Source organism: Panthera uncia, chromosome A2 (assembly GCF_023721935.1).
Source record: "Panthera uncia isolate 11264 chromosome A2, Puncia_PCG_1.0, whole genome shotgun sequence".
Classification (NCBI taxonomy): Eukaryota; Metazoa; Chordata; class Mammalia; order Carnivora; family Felidae; genus Panthera; species Panthera uncia.
This window is the reverse complement of record NC_064816.1, coordinates 34,786,716-34,800,862: the sequence shown is the minus strand read 5'-3', so window position 1 is coordinate 34,800,862 and position 14,147 is coordinate 34,786,716. Positions and strand designations below refer to the sequence as shown.

Below are 14,147 nucleotides of genomic sequence, written 5' to 3'. Positions count from 1 at the left end.
TTTAATTTGCTCTCACATAATAATGTAATGAAATGGAATCTTTTTATATTGTCCTTAAAATGCCCTTTTCTTCCCTAAAAAATTAAGCCTTTAGACAAAATTAAGTGTAAGTATTGAAAAATTAGTTTTAGTGTCTCAATGTGGGAACATGCACTATGTGTTTTTCACTTAGATGGCAGTGTTCTATTCAAAAGCTTTATGATTACCTGTCACTAGGTTAAATTTTTATTTATTCTTTTTAGCTCCATACCAACGTTTGTTTCATTATAAAATCATATAATGAGATACATAGTTATAGGTACTTAAAAAGTTACAGATTCAGGGGTACTTGGGTGGCTCAGTCAGTTAAAGCATCTAATTTCGGCTCAGGTCATGATCTCAAGGTTCCTGAGTTTGAGCCCCACATTGAGCTCTGTGCTGGCAGAAATAAACATTTTTTTAAAAATTTAGAAAGTTACAGATAAAGTTTGAATTTCGGAATATGAAGGGACTAACATTTAGCACCTCCTTTACACGGGTGCTCTAATAATTCTCAGAGTAGCCTTGTGTGAGAAGGTGTTAATATCTACATCAGAGAGCTCAATCCTTTTAGAAAGTTTACATCATTTATCCCAAATTGTACAATTCGAAATCTTGGAACAGCGATTCCAACACCAGTCTGCCCCCAACCTCCTTCTCAGTCTACTTGTTTAAGCTGTTTTAAGTTAGTTACCTGAATTATTTAGTACTACTTGTGTAGATCACTAAATATTACGAGTTTTAACATGTAAATTTTTACTGGTTAGATGAAACTATTGGAAAATCATAAATAACTTTTCAAGGGCAAAGTTTAATTTTGTTTTAAATTAAAAAAAATGGCTTTAGGACATAGTTGCTTGCAGTGGGATAAAATAAAGGCGGGAAACCTAAATAACCACATTAGGGAGATAGAAGAGGTTTAATAGATTTGTGGCAAATTGGAGTGAAAATTACTTTTGTAAAGTGGCAAGTACCTCAGCTGACTGTTCACTCTTGGTATCCATATTTTTCAAAGTCATCTGGAAATCGGAATTTTTGTATGGAATCTGGCTTCAAATGTTGACAGAATTTTGCGTTTAACATTATGGAGTCTAAATCCCTTAGCCACTGACCGGATTAGGTAGGCCACCAGTTTCATTTTTTCTCATAACGAAATGTTTGAAGAGTGAATGCAGAAAAAGTTGTATTTTAAATAGTATGCACAACACACGTTAATCGAGTAATAGTTTTAGTGCTTTTCAGGTTTGTTTTGAATGGGGCGAAGTGCGTACTTGTGAAGGGGAAGTTGTGCCTCAGAAATTCAGACTTGTAACACCTTCAGATGATAGCTTTTTACTTAGGTCATCAGGTGGGCTGGACCAGGCCTTTTATACAAAATCCAGTATTTTCAGGCAAACCCAAACCCAGGGTTTCTCAGGTCCAGTTTAACACAGGACTGATTAAATATCTGAGACAAAGCGCTAATAGAAGGGCGAGAGCCAAAGTTTTGTTTGCAGTTGTTTTGTTTTGTTTTTTTTTTTTTTAACGGTTTATTCATTCTTGAGAGCGCAAGCGGGGGAGGGACAGAGAGAGGGAGATACAGAATCCAAAGCGGGCTCCAGGCTCTGAAATGTCAGCACAGCGCCCCGGGGCAGGTCTGGAACCCACTAGCCTAGAGATCATGACCTGAACAGAAGTTGGTTGCTCAACCTACTGAGCCACTCAGGAGCCCCTGTTTGCAACCCTTACTGGCAAGACGCTTTTAGTACCTGAGCTATTTTCTAGGAGTGAAGCCACGTGAAAAGTAGCATTTCCTCCCGGAAGAAGCTACCTCTGCTGGCAGCCACAGAGCTGCTGGTGGCTTAGGATTTGCGCCTTACGCTCGTAAGCACTATCAACAGAAATAGTTCCGCGTTCTCCGTAACTAAAGGGAAGCTTCGGGTACCGGATGTGACGTCTAAGTTCCTCTTTTTCTTCCGTCTATTGACGGAACTCTGGGCTCCCGGATTTGGTGGTTGTGTACGTGGAAGGAGCCCGCGCATGCGCGGCTTGGGCCTTTTCGTCTCAGCTGTGCGCGAAGGGCCGAGGGTAACATCCCGGGCTCGGGGGGGATTGTCAGAGTCATGGCCCGCCGCTGACCGGGCCCGCCGTTTGGGGAAGGGGGCGAGGCCGTTCCGCAGCACCCCTCCCCGGGCCTCAGGCTGGTCGGCCTGGCCCTCCGCCTTCCCGCTTGGTGCTGCCGCCGCCACTGCCGGCTGAGGAGGGGAGATGAGTTGGTTCAACGCCTCCCAGCTTTCCAGCTTCGCGAAGCAGGCCCTGTCCCAGGCCCAGAAGTCTATCGACAGGGTCCTGGATATCCAGGAAGAGGAGCCGAGCGCCTGGGCCGAGACCATTCCGTACGGAGAGCCGGGTAAGGGAGAGAGGGGCGGGGGGTCCCGGGGGGCCTGGGCTCGCGGAGGCATCTCTCCTGTGGCAGGCGAACGGACGAAGAGGTGTAGGCAGCGCTCCTTCCCCGCTGACGGCGTTCTGAGCGAGTTCTCTCTCCCTAGCCCGTCCACGAATGCTCGTTTGCCTCCAAGTGGGTCTTTGTTGTTTTCCGGAGGGAGATCCCAGCCCCGGTGCTTCCGTGCCTGGGGCCCCGGGTGCGGGTCCTGCCGGCCTCGGAGGCGCGGGTGGCGATTTGTTGGGCTTGTTCCCCGCCCTCGTTCGACGTAGCTAGCTGCAAGCACGAGCAGTCCAGAAAACTGGGATTGCTCCGCGCTCCGGGCACTGGGGAGCCGCGACGTGTAGGAAATCAGCAGGGACGGGAGGCACCGTGCCCAACGCTTAACGAGCGCTCCGTGCTCGGCAGCGCGGAATGTGCTTTTTTATGGCTTTCTCATCTCCCAGACAGCTCCTCGAGTTAGGTTCCTTGTTGTTGCCGTTTTACAGAAGGGGAAATCGAGGCCGAGTAACTTCCTCTGGGCCATCCCGCAGGTGAGGGGTGGAATATGTTGGAGATACCACCCGTGGAACCCGGCCCAGGAGTTTGGGGTTGCATCACGTTGTGTTTTCAGAGAGCTGCGTCTCTCTCTGGCGGTTTCCTGGAGCCCGATCTTTTCAGGGATCTTTACTTGCTTTGGCTCTAAGCCTAAGGAAACAGTTGAGCATTTTAGTGCGAGGGGTAAAAATTTGTCTATTTGGGAGCTCTGAATCTGTGTGCAAAAAAGAAGGAAGTTATTCTTGACTACTTCTGTCTGGTTTCTTGTTTTAAATTTTACATCTTTGAAAAGGACCTAAGTTTGAGGTACTTCATTTTAAGATATTTTTGGCCCAGGCCTGTGTGTCAGGATCTTAGTACTTTTTACAAGATGCTGTGGTGACCTTGTGGGAGTAGCTGAGCTTCCTTTTTCTTAGATACCCCACATTTTGAATTACTAAACCTAGAGGAGACAGCATATACATTTTAAACATAAGGATGCTCGTTTTTTGAAGTTTGGGGCTTGAGTCATGTATATAATTTTTTTAAGAGAGTTTATCCAGAATAGACAGATTAATGAAATATTTACTTACTGAGTATTTATTGATTGCCTATGTTCTACATTGCCTCCCTCGAGGGTGACCAGCCTTTAGAATGGAGCAGTTGAGGGAGTTATCACATAACCTTGGGATTTGTGTAAAACATTCTTCAGTTTCTTCAAGAGGGACATTTGACTTCTGTCATTCATTAAGGAGACCTGCTAAATTCAGCTAATTAGCGGACTTAATCTTGCTTGTTCATTTGTTCTTCTGGTTTTCTCCTTTTCTCATTGTTTTTATATACTGAACCAATAGATAACACAACTGTGCCCCCAAACCGAAGTGTTCTACATACTTCTCAAGTCATATTATAGAATAGACTTTAATAGAGGGCCAGGTAGTTTTTAGGAGCTTTTAGGTGCTTGTTCTTGCCCCACCAACTTGTTTGTTTGTTTGCTTGCTTTTGTTAAAGTAGCCTTCACTCTGGGCATGAAGCCCAACACTGCGCTTGAACTTAAGACCCTGAAATCAAGACGTGAGCTGAGATGAACAGTCAGAGGCTTAACTGACTGAGCTAACCAGGTGCTCCCGTCCCTATCTACGTAATTGTGCAGAATTTGTGATGATTCTGCTCAGCCACTTTTGAGTTTAGAAAAGGAAATTTTTTTTTAAAGAAATGCTTTAATATTTTAGCAAATAGGCCATTTTTTTGTTTATCATTGGGTTTTTTAGTATCATGTGTTTCTGTGACTGAATTACCTTTTTTACCCAAAAGATAGTTATTTTCTCTTTGGTGTTTTGAAAAAGGCCTAGTGTAAACTACCACCGTTAAAAAAACACAATAATTCTTAAAAAATGCCCATCTTTGAAATTCATAGCAGTTTTTTAAAATTTTTTATTTTATTAAAAAAATTTTTTTAATGTTTATTTATTATTGAGAGACAGAGACAGAGCTTGAGCATGGGAGGGGCAGAGAGAGGAGGAGACACAATGCGAAGGAGACTCCAGGTTCTGAGCTGTCAGCACAGAGCCCAACGTGGGGCTAGAACTCACATACTGCTGGATCATGACCCAAGCTGAAGTCAGATGTTGAACTGAATGAGCCACCCAGGTGCCCCTAGATTTTATTTTTAAGTAATCTCTACCCAACATGGAGCTTGAACCCACAACCTTGAGGCCAAGAGGTACATGCTCCAGTGACTGAGCCAGCCAGGCACCCGTGAATTTCATATGACCTTCTAATTGCTGACATAATTTGTAATTTAGGAAGGGAACAAAACTTTCTCATAGAGTGGGTTTGGATAATGACTCTTGGAGAATGAACTTGTTATTAAGTGCATGAAAATGAATGTGTCCTTTAGAAGTTACTGTTCCCATCAGTTGACTTTGATCTTTGGAAAAGGACATTTGTTTCCAGTATGTTGGGTTCAGTTTTTGAGTGTTACCCTCTTTCCGGCTGGTAACTATGTTTTATTACTGATATTATGACGAGAATAATTACTAAGAAACTGAACAGAAGGTCAGGTTAGTTTGCTATGACTGCACACGATCTGTTAGTGAGGGTACTGCCTCTTGTTGTGAGATGCATCACAACATGTTGTGAGATGTGTATCTTAGACTGAGCGTGTTATGTAACATATACCATTACTTTCTTAATTTGTTGTGGGAGGGAGTAACATATTTGCTTCTGGTAGGCCAGGCCCATTTTGATCTCTTACCTTTGTTCCTGGTTCCTAGTTTGGACAGATCCGTACCAGTTTTCTTCTTTAAGGCCTAAAGTTCAACAGTGAACTAATTAATAATATAATAAGCAGGTAGCCTAATAGGTGCAAGTTATAGGTCGTATTCTATAGGTTTCCTGTTTTTAAACTGTGTATTGACTTATGACGATTGTAATATTAACATAAAACGAATATACTTTTTCTTTTGTAACATATATATGTATGTATGTGTGTGTGTGTGTGTGTATATATATATATATATATATATTTTTTTTTTTTTTTTTTTGTCGTCAAAGGAATAAGTCCCCCTGTCAGTGGAGGATGGGATACTTCAACCTGGGGGTTAAAATCAAACAGTGAACCTCAGAGTCAGCCTGTAGCCTCTCCTAAAGCAATAACAAAGCCAGTTCGGAGAACTGTGGTAGATGAATCTGAAAATTTCTTTAGTGCCTTTCTCTCTTCAACGGATGTCCAGACCATTCAGAAGAGTCCAGTGGTATCAAAACCACCAGCTAAATCACAACGACCAGAAGAAGAAGTAAAAAGCACTTTACAGGAATCCTTGCCCACTGGACAGTCAAGAACCTCGGAAACAACTGAGTCAAAAGTGAAAGACTCTACTCCATGTGTGTCAGGGGAAACTCTGGCAGTAGATACTCTGTCGCCAAAAACTGAGGGCAAGCATGAAGAAACTGTTAATAAAGAATCTGATATGAAGGTATCAACTGTACGTTTGAAGGTATCCGAAAATGTAATTAATGTGAAAACAACTAGGGAAAACATACCTAATATGTCAACTGCAGAAACAAAGGACGTGGCTTTGGAACCTAAGGAACAAAAACATGAAGACAGACAGAGTAACACACCTTCTCCTCCAGTTAGTACCTTCTCGTCTGGTACTTCTACCACCAGTGACATTGAAGTCTTAGATCATGAAAGTGTAATAAGTGAGAGCTCAGCAAGTTCGAGACAAGAGACTACAGATTCAAAATCAAGTCTTCACTTGATGCAGACATCTTTTCAGCTTCTCTCAGCATCTGCTTGTCCTGAATATAATCGTTTAGATGATTTCCAGAAACTCACTGAGAGTTGCTGTTCATCTGATGCTTTTGAAAGAATAGACTCGTTTAGTGTGCAGTCATTAGATAGTCGTAGCGTAAGTGAAATCAATTCAGATGATGAACTGTCAGGCAAGGGATATGCTTTAGTACCTATTATAGTTAATCCTTCAACTCCAAAGACTAAAGTAATTGAATCTGTTGAAGGAAAATCTGAAGAAGAAGTAAATGAAACATTAATTGTACCCACTGAAGAAACGGAAATGGAAGAAAGTGGACGAAGTGCAACACCTGTTAATTGTGAACAGCCTGATATCTTGGTTTCTTCTACACCAGTAAGTGAAGGACATACTGTCTCAGACAAAGTGGCCGAGCCGCACGAAACTGCTGAAAGTAAGCCAGAAGCACATTCTGAGAAGGAAGATGTTTGCAAGGTAAATCTAGAAACTGCAAGGGGATTTTTGGATATGCTTTTCAGAAATGAAATCATTGTTTATTTATTTATATTTTCATTGTTTATTTTTAACATTCCATATTGCATAGTGATTTGTGCTGATTAAAAAAGACAAGCATTTTGGCCTTTAGGTGTGGCATTAAGGATTTTAAAATTGAATTATTGATATTAAATTACTTGAAATTCCTCTGAGACATCTGTGATAACATAAGTTGATATTTCAGCATAACTAAGAATGAAAAGGTTATCTCGCGTCGTTACTTTTGAGTCCTTTCACCTTACAGTTCTTGTATGCTGTGCTCATTTGTCATTTTGCAAAGGATTGGCTTATGGTAACATACGTCTTCAAAGCCTTTGCAGGTAAAGGTGCTGAAACGAATATAAACACTATATGGGTTTTTTATGTCAAAATTTGTTTTGCATGTTCACATTATTTGTAGCAAATCTTAAATGAAAAATTTAGTCTTTAATTATTGATGTGTTTCTGTTGTTACTAATTACTTGTTTGTTTTCTCTTTTATGTTATTTTGATGTTTCCCTGCTAGCTCTCTTAACATGAATAAGAATGGGAAATGTCCAAGAACAAAGGCATTGCTTAGGAATGACAAATTGCTTCTATCTAATACATATAAAAGGAAAGTGGTGTAAATTCTTTAACATTAAGTCACGGTTTTGATTTTTCCTATGATTTTTAGATATAGAAATTGAGTTGGATTTGGCATCTTTAATAGACTCCTCTGAGATATAGGATGTCTTGAAGAAATGTCCTGTAAGTGCCATGTATTGAATTATTTAATGTAAAAAAAAAAAAAAAGTTCCAGATTCTGTTACCTAGGTTTAATATTATTCACATACACAAAAATGCCATGCTATAGCTATAATAAATAGCACTTTGAATTGCTGAAATCAGCACTGTTTCGTATCAATAAGATATTTTTGAGCTACTTTCAGAAGGTAAGTGATATCTAAATTAATCTAAACCTCAATCAGGTAAGACTTTTTTTTTTTTTAAGTGCAAACAGCATCATTCCTCCCCTCATACACAAGTTTTTCACTGCTTCAGCAAGGCCTAAGGAGTAAGATACTGTTATCCTTCCTTTTTGTTTAGCTTTATACTGATACATCCTGGAGATTTTAAAGTTACATGCATATGAATTTTTTTAAATGTTTTTATTTTTTGAATGCAATGTATCATACTAAAAATAGTTACATGCTACATATTTGGATTAAAGAATAATATGGAAAAAGGGACACTTGCGTATCTACTACCCAGCGAAGATACAGGATATTACTAAAGGCTTTGAAGCCCCTGTGATCTTTTTAAAAATTTTCTTTGTCATTCCGCTTTTGTTGGACATGCAAACCTTTTTTTAGATTTTACTATAACAAACTGCTGTAAATATCCTTGTATAGTGATGCAGGAGTTTTCTCCTCTAAAGTATATCTAAAATAATTTTCTGCGTTCAATGGTGTGTAGATTTTCAACTAGATATTAAAGTGGTTTACTAATTTATACTCCCACCAACTATGTGGTTGTACTGATTTATACTCTTCTACCAGCTATGTATGAGTTCTTGTTCTGAATCCACTATGTTCTCATTGTTGCTAAGTCTTTTTATGAGGTAATGCTGTTTTAGGTACTATATTGATTAGATTACCTTTACAATTCATCACCTGCATGTAAAAATGGTCTTTTCAGTTAAATGTTTGACTTTGTGTATTCTTCTTATTCAGAGAGTCGAATTTCTGAATGAGAAACTGGATAAAAGGGAGGCTCAGTTATTATCTCTTAGTAAAGAAAAAGCACTTCTAGAAGAAGCCTATGATAATCTGAAAGAGTAAGTATTTTACAAATGTCAATAATTGTATGTTTTGTAGAGGCCCAAATGGTTATTATTTAAGAATTTTTTTAAAACTAAAATGTCTAAAATCTAACTTGTTTACAATAATTGAAAATGGAATAGCATTTCAGTTATAAATGTAGAGATTTTTTCCTCAAATTATCTGTACCATATTACCTTTGGCATTTGAAGAGAGGTGTTTTGCAAAAACAAAACAAAACAAAAAACCTTTTTCCTTTTAGTTATTAGATATTTAAAACATATATTTAAAGAAAACTATGATATCAAAAAAAAACCCCGACAATATTTGTTTCCTTTAAGGAGGTGATTCGTAAAATGTAACACAGATTCAAAATTTAAATATTTTACTGTTATTTTTATACACCAAATAGGGGTGACATTTTCGATTTCTAATTGGTTGTCATTGAGGTGTTTTAAAATAAATTAAGCCTGTAATTTTTCTTTTAAATGTTAACAGGTATAAAACTAACCAATTTTAGTAAGTTATGTGTTGAAGACAATGTTATTTTCCTTTTGCAAGCTGAACTCCTCTTGTTACCCTAGGAACATGTAAACAAGTACCTCTCTCTATTATTTTTAATTTAGTGAAATGTTTAGAGTGAAAGAAGAAAGCAGCAGCATTTCTTCCTTGAAAGATGAATTTACTCAAAGAATTGCAGAAGCAGAAAAGAAAGTTCAGCTAGCCTGTAAAGAGAGAGATGCTGCTAAAAAGGTAATGGAAATTAAAAATAATATTACTTAAGTTCTATATAGACATAGATTTTGAGGAATGTATTCATAATATTTTGGTATGGAAAAAAAGTAAGATTAAAGGATACCATACAGTAGGGGCGCCTGGGTGGCTCAGTTGGTTGAACTTCTGATTCTTGATTTCAGCTCAGGTCATGAACTCAGCGTCATCAGATGGAGCCCCACGTGGGGCCCTGTGCTGGGCGTGGAGCCTGCTTAAGATTCTCTCCCTCTGCCCCTCTCCCCCACTTGTGTGCTCTCTCAAACAACTCTTTCTCTCTTTCTCAAAAATAAAAAGGATACCATATAGTATATTAACACTTAAATTATAAACTTTTATTTAATACCTTTAGACTTAGATTTTTGAAACTTTAAAAAAAAACTAAGCATATATTTATATAATTTATCTATAAGTCCTTGTAAGATACATAGCAAGGATCATTAGAGTAGTTTCATAAATGAAAATTTTGTCAAAATAAATAACAATTAAATCTAAATGGCACTTGGGGCACCTGGGTGGCTTAAGCCTCTGACTCTTGGTTTCTGTTTAGGTCATGATTGCATGGTTTGTGAGTTCCAGCCCCACGTGAGGCTCTGTGCTGAGCTTGGGATTCTCTCCCCCTCTCTCTCCCTCCACCTCTTCCACTCATACTAAATAAATAAATAAATAAATAAATAAAATAAACTTTAAAAAGATCTAAATGACACTGTATACATTTTTTTGAAGTATTATTACCTTCATTTGTTACTTTCCAGTCACTTCAAACATATTATATATACCTTTTCAAGTCAGAGTGATTTTAAAATAAAAAATTGTAGGGTCACTTGAGCGGCTCAGTTGGTTAAACGCCTGACTCCTGATTTTGGCTCAGGTCATGATCTCACAGGATTGTGAGTTCAAGCCCCTCATCATGCTCCACACTGATGGTGTGAGGCCTGCTTGAGATTCTCTTTCTCCCTATCTCTCTCCTCCTCCCCTGCCTGCTCTCTCTCTCAAAATAAACAAACATTTAAGTAAAATAAAATATTGTCATCGTTAGCAAGTCTTGTGAGACATAACATTGATTTATTCTAATATAGGATTTCTTAGCACGTTTCACATTTTGGGCTGCATAATTTTATGTTGTATGGGATTGTACTCTGCATTGTGAGATGTTTACCACTATCTGGGCCCCTACCTACAAGACACCACTGTCAGCGTTATCTCCCTATCTCCCACTCTGCACCCACCACCCCATTCCTTGAGTTGTGATAATTAAAAATGTTGGCAGACATTGCCAAATGTCCCCTTGGGAGCAAGATCACTCCTGGTTGGGAACCATTGTTCTAATTCTTATAATTTGTAGCAATTGGGTATTTCAGAAATTGGTAACCAACTAAGGTTAGTAATTCTATCTAAACTATTATTAATAACGTCTCTCAGCATTTGCCCTTCTCAGTTAGGTTGGTCTTCTTGACCAGTGTTAATGTTAATCTTTATTTTTTGGTATACTGTTAAAGAGGAGAAATAAGTCATATACTTCCTTTGCTTGTTTGCTTTAATTAGCTAGCTCATTTCAGACACTAACAATAACCTCAGACCACCTAACCAGTTTACCTCTTCTTGTCCCTACTATATTCCGTCTGGACAAGTTTAATTGAGAAATTAGATTTTAAGTAACGTAATGTTTATTTTCTGTAATGTAATTTGAATTATAGATCTAAAATAGACCCAAATTATTAACTATAGGTGGAAAAAGCTTGGACCCTAAGTTTTTTTACGTGTACTAGTACATATGAAGTTGGGATCCACAGGAAATTCAAAGCAAATTGGATTAACCTTAAGAGTTTGCTTTTCTAGTGATGGAAGATAGATAATGTCAACACCTATATAGTACAAGGCAGAATGAAGTAAATTACAGATCAAGACGAATAAGCAGTTTGGAATGGTATCATAGAGGATGAATTCTGACCAGGGGAATTGAGGAAAGTTTCATGGAAGGCAGGATGGTCTTATTGGGCCTTGATGGATGAATCAAGTTTTGACAGTTGGAAGATGCAGAGTAATGTTGTGGATGGCTCAGTGTATGGGCTTTGGGTACTCATAAACCTGGTTTTCAAGTTAAACTCCCATCACTTAGTAGGTCTCTGACCTTCAAAGTTTATTCAGTCTTTAATTGTGTAGTTAAAGTACCTCCTTCATAGGATTGTTGTGAAAATAAAATTATAATGGATACAAAGCATAGTTTAAATACCTGATGTTAGTTGTTTTTAGCTGTTCTTTCAGATTATTGCTTAAAACCAAATTTTAAATCCTGAGCACTTTTCACATCACCATACTTCTCCATTGTGGTTTTAAAGGATAACTGTCTTGACATATTTCTGCTGAATCTCTGCTTTAAAGTAGACTGAACCTTATATAATCATGCTTTTATTCATTTCACAATGCACTAGCAAGTGCAGCAAGTTTTAGATGAGGAATGGGAATAAAATGAAAAATGGAGACATGTATTGTTTGAAATGTTCCAAATAAAATACTTGATCTGAAGAAAATGTGTATACTTGTATTACCATATTAAAACCTCTTTATTTCTGAATTCAGGTTTTTTATGTTGTTTCAAAGCTGTTTACTTAATTAACTGATGTAGTAAACACAGGTTAACAATACAACTTAAGGATCTTTATTGAGAATTTGATTATTGACTTTGAATATGGAAAAAATTGAAAAATATGCCCAGAATGAAAGTAATTCGTTATGGTATTCACATTCCTTTTTTTTTTTTTTTTTTAATTAGGAAATCAAAAGTATAAAAGAAGAACTTGCTACTAGATTAAATAGTAGTGAAACTTCAGAACTTTTGAAAGAGAAAGATGAGCAGATCCGAGGGTTAATGGAAGAAGGTATGTAAAATATTTAGTTGATTATGAAAAATACTGTCAACACAGGAAAAATGCTTGCCACATGATTAGCTACTGCTTCCCAGTAAAAAATATTGGAAGCAAGAAGGCTTTGTGCTTAAACCTCAGAAATGGTAGGTGATAATTTATGGAAAACTGGGGAGTAATACGTATAGAGGCAGAGACATTTGCATGTAGCCTTTTATACTACATACACGTACTTGCTAAAATAACTTGCTGAAAAATAAATGTTTGTGCTTCCATAAAAAAGTTTTTAACAGATTTTACAGCCTGTCATTTAAACCAAGATATTTGAGGTTATTATTTTGGAGTTTATATAGTATCTCAATCTCTAGCTTGGGTACTCTCTGGTATCATCATATTATTTGGGCATTTGATAGTGAATTTTTCATTATATTCTTACTTTAATTTTTCAGTTATTAAGTACTCTATGAAAAAACTTATTAGCAGGGTTATAGAAATAAATATTTTTCATTAGATAAGTTATTACAAATTGACACTGGACTAATTTCTTTATGTAATTTCATAGGAAAGAGGTAGTTTTTGAAAAGGGGATTAAATGAATTTTTTTTCCTCTTTAATTTATATATTTGTATTTTATTTTTGAGAGAGAGAGAGAGAGAGAGAGAGAGAGACAGTGCAAGTGGGGGAGGGGCAGAGAGAGAGAGCGCTTGCGCAAGCAAAACCCAAGTAGGCTCCATGCTGCCAGCACAGAGTCCCATGCATGACTCCATCCCACGAAGCTGCAAGATCATGACCTGAGCCTAAACCAAGAGTTGTAGACTCAACCTACAGAGCCACCCAGGCACCCCTCTTCTCCTCTTAATTAAAATTTTCCTAGTTGTAAAATTAGACTTGCTACTTGCAGAAATTTTTTAAGTTTTGGTAGGTGTAGGAAGAAAAAATACATCCTAATCGACTTTTACAAGAAACTGTTAATTTCTTCTAGTCCTTTTTTAGTGCATTTTTAATACATTGTTAAGCATAATTAAGGTCACATACTTTATTTGTAATTTTCCTTCTTTTACAATTCCCCTGCTACTAAATAATTTTGCTAGCATTATTAATGACCGTATTAAAGTCCCTTCTAGGGGCACCTGGGTGGTTCAGTTGGTTAAGCATCCAACTCTTCACTTTGGCTCAGGTCATGATCTCATAGTTTGTGAATTCGAGCCTTGTGTCGGGTTCCACACTGATAGTGCAAACCCTGCTTGGGATTCTTTCTCTCCTCTCTCTGCCCCTTTTTCTCCCTCAAATAAACTTAAAAAAAAAAAAAAAAGTTTAAAGTCCATTATATGGCTATATATACCACTATTTATTTTACTGTTTTCCTCATATTGTGTATTTATTTCTAAAATGTTAATATTGTAAATGGTGGGATGAACATTTCTGTACTTAAATCATTGAACTTAAGAGGGTTTCCAGAGGGCTTGTAAACAACATGGAACAATCACTTCATTTCAAAAAATTAGTTTTATCCAGTTTTTATTTTTCATTTATTCAACTAATATTTAACAGTGTGTCAGATACTATATTTAGTATAGTAATACATTTGACATGCTCCCTATCCTTTAGGAGCTTACAGTTCAGTGAAAAGGAACTAAAAGTACTCAGATAATTGTAAAACACAGTCTAAGCACTACAATAGAAAATGGAGAATTGATAAATCACATAATCATTATGTCAAATCATCTTGAGGTCATGAACTGCCTTTATTACAGCACTAGAGATTGAGGGAAAGGCTGTGTGCATGGTTTCATAATTTTAAAAAATTATCTTAAGTATTTATATCAAGGCGCATTTGGGTGGCTCAGTTGGTTGAGTGTCTGACTCTTGATTTCAGCTCAGGTCGTGATCTTAGGTTTGTGGGATTGAGTCCTGCGTTGGGCTCTATGTTGATCATGGAGCCTGCTTAAGATTCTCTTTCTTC

The 14,147-nt window shown here is 37.5% G+C and overlaps 1 protein-coding gene across 1 annotated transcript in view; it reads left to right on the top strand.

Annotated features, from left to right (window-relative positions):
- Window positions 1–1,559: 1,559 nt before the first annotated feature.
- TMF1 (TATA element modulatory factor 1) overlaps window positions 1,560–14,147 on the top strand; it is a 35,056-nt gene continuing 22,468 nt past the window's right edge. Inside the window, exons 1-5 of the mRNA XM_049640863.1 lie at window positions 1,560–2,407; window positions 5,513–6,708; window positions 8,463–8,566; window positions 9,176–9,302; window positions 12,094–12,199. Of these exons, the coding sequence (XP_049496820.1) occupies window positions 2,266–2,407; window positions 5,513–6,708; window positions 8,463–8,566; window positions 9,176–9,302; window positions 12,094–12,199 (1,675 nt within the window). The 5' untranslated portion in view covers window positions 1,560–2,265. The remainder of the gene's footprint in view (window positions 2,408–5,512; window positions 6,709–8,462; window positions 8,567–9,175; window positions 9,303–12,093; window positions 12,200–14,147) is intronic.